This window comes from Pyricularia pennisetigena (assembly GCF_004337985.1).
Source record: "Pyricularia pennisetigena strain Br36 chromosome 4 map unlocalized Pyricularia_pennisetigena_Br36_Scf_6, whole genome shotgun sequence".
Lineage (NCBI taxonomy): Eukaryota > Fungi > Ascomycota > Sordariomycetes > Magnaporthales > Pyriculariaceae > Pyricularia > Pyricularia pennisetigena.
Window position 1 is genome coordinate 1,961,692 of NW_021940918.1, and position 11,571 is coordinate 1,973,262.

Sequence of the window (11,571 nt, forward strand, 5' to 3'; positions counted from 1 at the left end):
AAAAAAAAAAAAAAACGAACCCACCCCCTTTCCTGCGCCGGAACCCCCCAACTTGCAGCACAGGACAGTATCTTGTAGTTGCCCCACCCCCGCTGTGAAAGAACAAGCTTGTGCGGGGAATTTGCTATCGTCGTTACATTTTACTGCTGCCTCCATTTTCAATCTCAATCATTCTCCTCATCCGCACCAATCGTTCTCCTTACTGGCCCCTCACGACTGGACTATCTTGGATGGAATAGGCATGTCGCAACATAATACTCTGGTTCATTGTAACAAACCTGTTGAGTTATCGTCGCAGGAATGTGAACCCTCGGGCATGGGTCCGCGAGCACGGCGGACATAGCATGCAACATATTAGACTAGGCTCTAAAGACAAAACGAACTGTTGTGTTTTCTGATTGAATAGGCTGCAATGTTAGTTTGCATTCTCCCTGCATTGGCTAAATCGGCCGTCAACGCAACCGCCCGCTAACATGGGTCAGCACACCGATTCTGTCTCCATCCCGCGCCGGCTCTTCGGGGCTTTGGTCCTCGGAGCCGGCCTCGCCGCCGGCGCAATTGCTTCCGTAGTGCCTGCAGCTGACATGGCTCACGTCCATGACCACAACAACATACACACCCGTGGCGTGCCTAGAGATCATGGTCCCGGGGCCACTGCGCCGGTGCGCCCATTCCGACTTGACCAAGTTCGCCTAGGGGACGGCCTCTTGCAGGAGAAGCGAGACAGGATCAAAACCTTCCTGAGGGAGTATGACGAGCGTCGCTTCCTGATTCTGTTCAACAACCAGGCAGGGAGGCCGAGCCCGCCTGGCCTTCCGGTGCCCGGCGGTTGGGAAGATGGGGGCTTGCTGAGTGGACACTGGGCAGGCCACTTCATGACAGCATTGTCTCAGGCTTTCGCAGACCAGGGCGAGGAGGTCTACAAAACCAAACTAGACTGGATGGTCAAGGAGCTGGCGGCCTGTCAGGATGCTATAACTGCTCGGATGGGTGAAGGGAATGGAGGAGGAGGTGCCCAGCCAGAGCCGAATCCCGGGAGCATTGGACGCGTTCAGGGCAAATTCGGCAAGGCCCTTCGTCTCGGCGACACTAGACAGGCAGGATACGTAACCCTTCCGCAGGAGACCATAAACCAGCTCAGCGACTTCACAATCGCAACATGGGTGAACCTCCCTGTGGCTCAGGTCTGGAGTCGTTTGTTTGACTTTGGTCATGATGCCACCATCAACATGTTCCTGACACCCTATGCTGGTGATTCAAACAGCGGACCGCGCTTTGCCATCACCACGGGTGGCTCCGGTCAAGAACAGCGAATCGACGGAAATGCAACAATCCCCACGGGCGAATGGCTGCATATCGCCGTCACTCAGACCGGTAACACAGGCATCCTCTACATCAACGGCGAGGCGTCTGGCACCAATACCGCCATGACCCTTGGCCCAGCTAATCTGGACAATCCTGGAAATCGCTGGATCGGCCGTTCGCAATATGGCGACCCGCTACTCAACGCCACCCTCGACGAGTTTCATATTTTCAGTCGCGCCCTCAATGTCACCGAAATACAATCTCTGCTCACTTCTGCCGCAGGCTCAACAGGCGGGGGCAACATTGCATGGTACAAATTTGACGAGGAAGGAGGTGGCTCAGCAATCACGGACTCTTCGCCCAACGCTCGAGATGCCGGGGTTGTAGGATCAGAAGACGACGGTTCTGGTGGTGGTGGTGGTAACTGGATCCCAACGCACCCTGGCTATCTTGGTGCACTTCCAGAAGACACTGTCCTGCGGCTTGGCCCGCCGCGCTGGGCCGTGTATGGGGGCAATCAGCAGACGAATACCTGGGCTCCGTGGTATACTCAACACAAGATCATGCGTGGGTTGCTGGATGCCTATTACAACACCAACAACTCTCAGGCCCTCGAGGTTGTAACGCGCATGGCGGACTGGGCGCATCTTGCGCTTACCGTCGGGGACAAGAACCACCCCGAATACAGGGGTAATCTCACTCGAGACGACTTGAACTATATGTGGGATCTCTACATTGCTGGAGAATTCGGCGGCGCAAACGAAGTATTCCCCGAGATATACCAGTTGACGGGTGATGCCAAGCATCTAGAGACAGCCAAGGCCTTTGACAACCGCGAGTCGCTCTTTGATGCTGCCGTCAATGATCAGGACATCTTGGTCGTGCGGCCGCAAGACAAGCCGGGTCGGAGGCGGCCTGAGAGGCTCCACGCCAATACCCATGTGCCGCAGTTCATTGGCTACATGCGCATCTTTGAGCAGGGAGGAGGCCAAGAGTATTTTGACGCAGCCAAGAACTTTTACGGCTGGGTCGTCCCGCATCGCGAATTTGCAAGCGGCGGCACCGGCGGGAACTACCCCGGGTCCAACGACAACCCCGAGCTGTTCCAAAACAGAGGCAACATTGCGAATGCCATGGCCAGCAACGGAGCCGAGACTTGTACTGCCTACAACATGCTCAAGCTGGCAAGGAATCTGTTCCTCCACGAGCACAACGCCACCTACATGGACACATACGAGAGGGGGTTGTTCAACATGATACCCGGGTCTAGAGCCGACACCGCGGGTAGTGCCGGAGACCCCCAGCTGACCTACTTCCAACCCCTGACGCCTGGCTCGAACCGAGCTTACGGAAACACAGGCACCTGCTGTGGAGGAACGGGCTTGGAAAGCCACACCAAATATCAGGAGACGGTTTACCTCAGGTCGGCCGACGGGTCAACTCTATGGATCAACCTGTATGTTCCCAGCACGCTCACCTGGGAGGAGAAGGGGATCACGGTGAAGCAGGAGACTGCATTCCCCAGGGGCGACTCGGTAAAGTTCACTGTGACAACCACGGGCGATCAAGGACCTTTGGACATCAAACTTCGCGTCCCGGCCTGGGTCCAGAAAACACCGAGCGGTTTCAACGTCAGCATCAACGGGGAGCAGCTTCAACCTGGGGAAGAGCCCACACCGGGCAGCTACGTGACGGTGAGTCGCACCTGGGCCTCTGGCGACGTTGTCGAGATCAAAATGCCATTTGCGGTCCGCATCGAGCGCGCCCTCGACCGGCCAGACACGCAGGCCATCATGTGGGGGCCGGTGCTGCTGCAGGTCCTGGGCACGCCGCCCGGCGGCAGGGGGAGCTTCTGGGAGCTGTCGCTGTACAAGCACCTCCGGCGCGACGGAGACTACGTCAAGGGCGGCGCCGTCGCCAGGACGGGCACCGCGGCCAACGGAGACCCGCTCTTCACCATCGCCGCCAACGCAAGCAGCCTCCCGGCGCGGCCGTACTACATTGGCGACACGGCGCCGGCGTCCAGCTACTTTCGGCGCGTGGAGCCGGCCGTCGTCTTTGGCGACCTGGACACGGGCGTGCCGAACCGGAAGCGCGACGACGGCCTGCCCAAGTACGACATGCCGGTCGCCGGGATCGAGTCGCCGGGGAGCGACGGGCCGACGTTTTTGGACGTCCTGTGGGATGGCGCGCCCTTTGCCGACCATGAAGCGTTTGTGCGGGCCGTCGAGGACGTCGTCGCCGAGTTTGTCGGCAAGGGTATCTACACCAAGGACGACGGCGATATCATCCTGCAGCGCGCGAGAGAGTCGGAGCAGGAACTGATGCCTGTAGTCTGACAGTTTTTGGAAGAGCCCGCACATCACCAAACCATGCACAGGGGGTGGTTCGGGATGGTTATGTATTTAATTATTATTATTTTTTATCAAGAATATCAGTGCGTCTCCTCGCGCATGGCCGGACGAGAGTGCAAAGGAGGGATAGTTTAGCTCACAGCTTCACTAAATTGTTTAGTAGGCAAATGAAATTTACCCCGCCATTCTAGCCACATGGATTCTTTGCTTACCTCGACTGTACCATTTGTCATCCTTTACTTCTGGTCTTTCGTCCGTCCATTACTATATTTAGATTCTACATCACAAAAAAAGAAATGCGTCTTCAACTCATCATTTATGTTGTTTTCTTCCATGGCGCCGTTGCCAGTCTCGAGAATGGTGGCAGTGCCCGTCTCTCAAACAACATAGATTTATAGATGTGTTAATTAGGGCGTTGTATGGAATACTGTAAAGGGATAAGTTTGAGTCGTCATCCTCACCGTCCTGATGATGAAGCACTTGGGATGTATACGTCTTGTTTGCGAGTATTACCTACGATAGAAACGATCGTTCCCTAGGCTAGGCAGGCCGAAGACTAGGCCGAACTTTAACACGCCGCAAACATAAAAGGTTCGTGGGCAGCTATATATAACAAAAAAGCATGGCTTTTTCTTTTCTTAGTTTCAGCCACAATGAAATGTGACTTTTATATATAATTTCTCTGCTGTTTTCTTGCGCCTGCGTATCACGCAGTTGCTTGCACCGATCACTACTAGCATCTCAGTTATCCTTCCCAAAGTCTAATCTCCGGCGTTCACAAAAGGGGCCATATATGCTCCTTTACAGTCCCCCTATCGACACTCACTAATATACCAGGACCTCGTGCAATGCCTAGATCCCTGGGGCATGACACGAGCGAAATTGCCCAATTAAAGCAGAGTTTTGTAAATCAATCCTTTTACAGCGCGGTTTCAAGATAGTTATTATTTCCATTTCCGCCGCCTGCAGCGCCTATGGCGTTAGTACTAGCGCCCCCCGCACAATTGTTGACATGTGGATTGTTGAGAGGCGTGTGTATCCATATGGTATAATTAGGCCCCAGAGAGAGAAAAGGATTATTGCGACTGGGACCGCAATGGTTTCGTGGAGCCCCTGTGATGCCAAAATGGGCGCTCGCAACCTCCAAGACCGCAGGGATATAATACAAGTTGGGTGAATGATGAGTATACATACCAAAACCAGTCACTTATACACACCTGATAGCAAACAGTGCCAACTAACAACTAAGCTGCCGCGGGAGAAGATAGCTTAAAATTGCGACTCTATAGCTACCCCATCATGCCTCAGCACCAGATAGATGCCGCCAGGGCAAAAGAAACCTGGACGTGGATCACTACAAATAGATACAATATCGGCTTTGTATGGGTTATATAATTTATGGGCTCTATTTTTTTTCGGCAAGGCTGTTTTGTCAATTGCCGTTAATGCGACAATGGTTCCCGTAATGATTGCACGGTGCATTGACAGTCCACAAAAACTGTGTCCCGCATTTCCAGGCACTGCCGATTTCTTAACTTGATGGGCAACGGGGTTCGGACCAATTTGGGAATTGATGTTATGTTTCCCGTACCTGGAACTGCCGGTGACGCAAATAGAATCGGCGAAGAAAGAGACGGAGATAGATAGAGGAACAAAGAAAGAATGAAAAAAAAACCCAAGTGAACCCGTCGGCGCTTGGAATGATGGCGATCGATCGAATCGGTTGGTTTTTTTTTCTCCTCTTGTTTTACATGCAAAAATACACACAAATACACACCACACCAGGCTTAAAGCTAGTTCCAGGAAGTCTTTGATTTCCTTGCTGTGCTGATTGAAACCTCTTGGAAATGTCTCGGAACCAACGTCGAGTGAGTCGCTGCTCAGGCAGAAACTCAATCAATTAGTCTAGTCTAGCTTGTCCTTGATATCCGCCTGTGCGTGAGTGAGGAACGAAACAACGAAAACAAAAGAAGGAAAAAATGTGTTCGCGGTACGACAAAGCAGTGTTGGTTCGTCTTGCTGCCATGTCAAGTTTGGGTTGGAGGACGTAATACATGTGGGGGACTTGGCAGGCCATGCCGTTCTCGGTATTTGGCAGAATTTTCTAACAGAAAAAAAAAAAAAACAGCCTTGCCAAGAGGGGTATTTTTATTGGAATATTTATTTTCATTTCTACTTTTCTATTCTTTCTTCTTCCTCCCGGGGAAATAACCCAAAAAGAAACACAAGGGCGTTCGGCGCATTTCAAATCAGACGCAATTAGCAAGATGGAATTGGACGACTTTTCCGGCAGTTGGATTTTCATTTGCACCATGATTTTCTTGTTTTTTGCGGAGAGAAATCCGGGGTAATTTCGGGACCCGTCATTTACCCGTGTTTACTATTTACTTGCTTATCATGGCGGTGTATTTTGAATTTCTGACCCGGCAAAGCAAAAAGAAAAAAAGAAAAAAAAAACCGGGCCGCATGACCCGCAGGAGTATGTCCCCAAGCCCTACGGGCCTACGGGATGATTTTATATAGGCGCTCCATAAAATTAGGAATTCATGAGAGAAAGCACGAGATGTGTAGATCGAGATCGTCGAATGTCGCACAAGGTGCATAGTAGTAGGTTGAAAGTATGGGGGGNNGCTCTTTGTATAGCTTGAAACTGCAGATCGCAGCCTGTAAATGCACACCCTCCCAAAAATGCCCAGCAGCTATCGGGAAGGATTGAAAAGAAAAGAAAAAATAACGGGCATACGGAGTGGGAATGTGACCCCATGCGAAAATCTGACGGGCCGATGGCATGCAGCACGTGGGTGTTGGTCTGTCTAGACGTTTCTCGACTAGACGGGATCGCAACAGGGAAAGTGGTTGGGATGGGATGGTGACTCAAATCTGGACTATGTTTTCATTCTAAATTATACCCCGCCAGCCTGTTGACAAGGAAAGATAAGACACACCTCCCTGCTCTATTGTTCTTAGGTTCTTAGTACTGTCTTCCTTGTCCGTTCTATCAACCTGCTGCCAGTTTGCGCTTGTCAAATGGTCCAATGCAGCGGGGTCGGGTCATGGTATCTGACTTTCAGAGACTCCCAATCCAATGGGTTGTCCAACTCAAAACAAGTCTTCATGTGTGGGGGCCAAGAAGTACGTGATGAAAGTGTCAGCTGCCAAAAAGGCCTAGGAGGGGGTGTTTTGAATTTTGCGTATTAAAGAGCCTTTTTTTTTTTTTTTTTGTGTATGTGTGTGTGTGTGTGTATGTGTATGTGTGTGTTTTGTTTTGTCTCGGATTCTATTGCGAGGGTATGAATAATCGTTAATATGCTGGTGCAAAGTAATTCGATGCCTAACTAAATGCAAAGGTTGAGCTGAAGAGAAGGGACGTCGGCTGTGCAGAAAGAAATTCGCCCAAAGGAGAAAGAAAAACGAGTCCTTGTTCGTCTCTCCCGAGAGTTTCTTTGCATAGGGCTGGCTAGTTGGATGCGGTGGATTTTTAGTGGCATGTAAGCATTAAAAAGCACCACCGGCACACACACTCGGGTACCTCCAAATCTGGAGGTACAAAGCGGTTACCTCGCTCCGCTGACCCATCATAGATTAGCTTCGGTTGGCAGCAACAAGTACCCCGATTTGCTAGGAGCTCTCTCGTTTACTGGTGGCGCAGATCCCGCTCAGCTCCTCCATCCCAAGACCAAAGCAAGCAAAGGTCCCCTCCTTCTTGCCGGGCGAACCCTCTTGGCACTCCGCACTACGCGCAATTGTCGCCCTACAAAATCCCACCGAAGCAAGGTTTGCAAGGTACATTCAAGCTGCTTGTGACGCGGGAGCGCGCGGCTCCGCTTCGATGGCGCAATGAAAAAAAAAAAAAAAAAAAAAAAAAACATAGGTGAATAGAAATATGTAGAGCTGAGGTACAAGTCGCCGCCTCTGATATCGATGGCTGCCTCCGTCATGGATCGAGCTGTATTTCCTGTGTGTAATAATGAGCCATAGATTTAATTTTCTGCTTTGCTTTGCATATCTGTCGGTCCATCTGTTGTAAACTCATGCGCAAATATCTTTTTTCGTTCTGAACTTCACCTGCAGACCCGAAAGTGTTACTTTACATTAATGGGAGACTCCCGAGTGCGTCCACCCGACACGAACAACCATCGGAGCTGAAAGTCAAGAGAAAAGAAAAAATTAAAACAACGTTCACACCCCTTCCTCAACGACTCCTCCAAAATCCCACACATCAGTCAGACGCTGATCTGTGCATCGTGGACTGGACCCTTGAAAAGTTGTGTGAGGGTCTTTCCCGTCAGCGACTCCATTCCTCACATCAGTGAACAAGGGACCTGGTACGGATATCAAAAGAAACAGAAATTATTAAAAGAAGGGTTTAAAACAAAGAGACGACAGTTATTAACCAACACAAAAATAAAATACCAGAGGCAGTGGAACGGGAAAAGAAAAAACGGTAGGCGCAGGCGCGCGAATGTTTTGGAAAGGCCAAAGTGGAAGGAAAAGAAAAGAAACGAAGATACAAGAAGCAACAAGGCCGTCTTTCCCCGCCGCATTCGGACTTGCGGCTCGCTGACTGCTGACGGGAACAATCGTCATCGACGCGTATTTTGTCCTCTCTTGGAGGTTTGTTTGGTTCAGAGTGGGAATTAATTCCTGGTTAGTACAAAAATGGTCCCTCCTTGTCCGCATCTCTCCACAACCAAACAAACGCATTGCATCGCCCATCCATCGCATCGCGCCCCCGTTCTTGGCAAAATGCAAAGACAATAAGAAAACGCCGCAGGAATTGAGATCAAAATACAATTCGCTGGTCCGAGGCTGACTGATTGAGAAGCTTTTATTTTACTGACGATTGATTGATTGAACCGTTTGTTTTCTTACAGTTTCTGCAACATACGCTTCGCCGTTTTTCTTATTTGCCCATGTTTTTTCAATCTCATCTCACTAAGCCCACCTTACATCAAAACAATCAATCTACTGTATCTATCGCCCGCACATCGCCACCTCGATACACTATATCTGTCGTCAACCAACCTGCGTACAACCCTTTCCCAAAGAACAGGTGGATTCCAACAATAGAGATATATATATTTTGAACACGACAAAACGACTCGCGTATCTTGGCCTTAAATTGCGTACTGTACAGTGTGCATCGATTTGCAGGCCTCACCCAGGTACGTCCCCTACTGGCCTTTATATCCCCTGTTCACGACTCGTTTATGCCCAGTTTAGTTTTAAGGGCGTGATTCTTGCACACGTCTTGGCGGCGATTGATTGCAAGCTTGACTGTGTCTGATGTTGTGGCGATGACCCACGGCGCCCCTCAAGATGGGTCTATCAGTTTGAGTGTGCTCAGTGTTTGTTTCCGTCACATCCACTCAAACCCTTGATTACTCTGAGAAAATATTAAACCCGTGTCCTGCCCGCCCGTTCTTTCACAAAAATTTTATGTTGGCTGACATCTTTTAATTATCAACGTCAGCATCAACTAAGGATCACGAGCACACCAACAAATAAATACAACAAACACATCATCATCGGCTTTTACCACTTTTGCCATATAATTCAAAGGCAGCAACCCCAAAAAGACTCGAGCCGCACACCATCAGATCACGTCTTGAATCTGCAATAATCTTGTCAGCAATTGTTCGCAGTTTTGCTCTTCCAATCAAGTTGCATTAATCGTTTTTCTTCTTTTTTTTTTTTTTTTTTTTTTTTTCTTTTTGAGTTGCCCTACCTGGCCTAGCCCAAGGTCGACCACAACATAAACAACAACAGACTTTCCGACCTGCCGCCTTTGTGTGCTTGGGATTTTGTTGTTCGACTCAACCTCTCTCGGCAACGTTCGACCAGTCGCAAACGAAGCAAAGCTAGCAGCGACACGGTTGCAATCGATCCAATTGAGAGAAAACAAACCCAAAAACGACGTACGCCCTGGCCAGACCGCGACCGAAACAAGGCAGGCAGCCCAATCCTCGTTCTGGCCAATTTTTTGTGGAATTCAGCCAGCCACCGACACCGACTGACTGACAATCCACACGCCCCCTACCCCCCATCCACCCACAACCACCTTGGGTCGTATTAAACTATCCCGAAACGCGTGCAGTCCTTTTCTCCATCAAGGCTGCCAATTCTGGACCTCAAATATTGTCCCCCTTTTTTTTTTTCTCCAAACGCGACAGACTAAACCTGTTTGCGTATTAAAGCTACTCCTTCCGTTCCACGCCAACGGACTTGACACCTCTTTTTTTTCCTCCATTCCGCCACTAAATTCAGGCTTAGACCGCTGCTCCCGACCACTTTCCCCGTCCGTGGTATCGAAAAATCCCGCTTGTCAGCTTATTCTGCATTGAAATACCACAGCTGCCCGGTCCCCCTCCCTCATGAGCACACACCACACTCCGAGGTCGAAATATACCACCTCGACTCCCAACTCTTCACAGTCTTCTCACCATCGCCATCACAAAAATCACAGCTCCGATAGCAAACGCTTCGTCAACCGCACACCATCCACCCAGCGTCAGTATAACTCACAGAGCGACTCGAGCTCCAGGTCAACCTCGAATATCAGCTCCCGCGTCGAATATCACTACTCCATCAGCGCAACCATGGCTTCGACCTCACAAAATGCCGCCTCGTCGGCCAACTCATCAACCGTCTCGATGCATCACTACTACTACTACCAAACCCCATCGCATCAGATGCCAGAGCCAGAGGCATGGCTCATGGCGACGCCGATCGACGACGATGACCTGACCTTTGGAGGCAAGCCGCTGAGTGCATGGTACGAGGAGGACAGGAGGAGATTCAGCTTGGGTGAGGACAGCTCTAGGACGCTCGAGAGCGACGAGGACGAGGAGGAAGAGAGGGGACGCCAAAGGGTATGCGCGCGCATCTATCCACCTATCCATCAGCTAGCTATCCGGCCAACCCCCAGCTTTACTGACATGTTTCTTTTCTTCAGGTTCGCGCACACTACGACGCGCCGTCGCCATCTCATCGCCAACACCACAAGGCGCAGCACAGCGGCAAGAGCCAAGACAAGCACTAGGTGTGCCAACATGGTTCTTCCTCTTGCCTGCGCCTGCTGGACGCGCCCCGGAGCTCGACATGTGGCAAACGCTCCACTGGCGATGATGCAACCACCTGCATGGTTGCTTCTTTGCGCCCCACGAACGGCGCACAAGACAGCAAACGCCTTTGCATAGGTTGAAGCTTGGGCCCCCGCCTCCTTGCGCACGCGCGGATGTGCACCGGCTCGCTGTCACTCCACGCGTCGACTGACGCCCACTCCATCCTACGTGCACCAAAGTCACCGCAATTTGTCCAACTGTTTGGGGAGGAAACACCTGCATCCCCCCGATACGATCGACGATTCGCACGCATGCGCTGCGGGTGCAAATGTGCGGTGACGCTTGCGGCATGGCGTTGCACTAGCGTCGTCGCACCGTCACATGCCACTTGGGCACTCTCTGGGGGGGTCTGCGCATTTCGACTTTTGGAAGCGTCAAAATTGGCAGGACCATACTCATACTTTGCTGCCTAGGTCTTTTCAACGGCACCAAGCGTGTCGAGATCTCTAGCGCCTCTTCTTTTCTCCTTTATTTTCCCCTTGGTCCTTGCATCCTACGTGGCTGAGCCGTTTGTTTCCATCTTGACACCATAAAGCATCGGGTGCCGATTGCGCACAACTCACCGAATGAAAGATACCCCCTCAATTTTTTTTATGATACCCCCCCTCGCTGCACCACGACTCATGTATTGTCGGGTGTCAATATTATACATTAGATTTGCCTATCTTTCTATTCCATATCCCAGATGTGTCACGGGAACATGGGCTGGCTGCTGCCCCGATTCTCTCTTTCTCTCTACATTTCACATGATACCACGGTTGCATACTCTCTCACTCTTTTCCCCCCCC

General features: G+C 50.9%; 2 protein-coding genes across 2 annotated transcripts; both read left to right on the forward strand.

Moving 5' to 3' along the window:
• Positions 1-473: 473 nt before the first annotated feature.
• Positions 474-3,644, forward strand: PpBr36_06190 (uncharacterized protein; the record flags this gene model as incomplete). Its single annotated transcript, XM_029893337.1, has 1 exon — positions 474-3,644. The coding sequence occupies one exon, from the start codon at positions 474-476 to the stop codon at positions 3,642-3,644; it is 3,171 nt and encodes a 1,056-aa protein (XP_029746212.1).
• Positions 3,645-10,033: 6,389 nt separating this feature from the next.
• On the forward strand, positions 10,034-10,701 carry PpBr36_06191 (uncharacterized protein; the record flags this gene model as incomplete). The annotated part of the gene is made up of 2 exons (XM_029893338.1): positions 10,034-10,531; positions 10,615-10,701. The coding sequence occupies 2 exons, from the start codon at positions 10,034-10,036 to the stop codon at positions 10,699-10,701; spliced, it is 585 nt and encodes a 194-aa protein (XP_029746213.1).
• Positions 10,702-11,571: the final 870 nt, after the last annotated feature.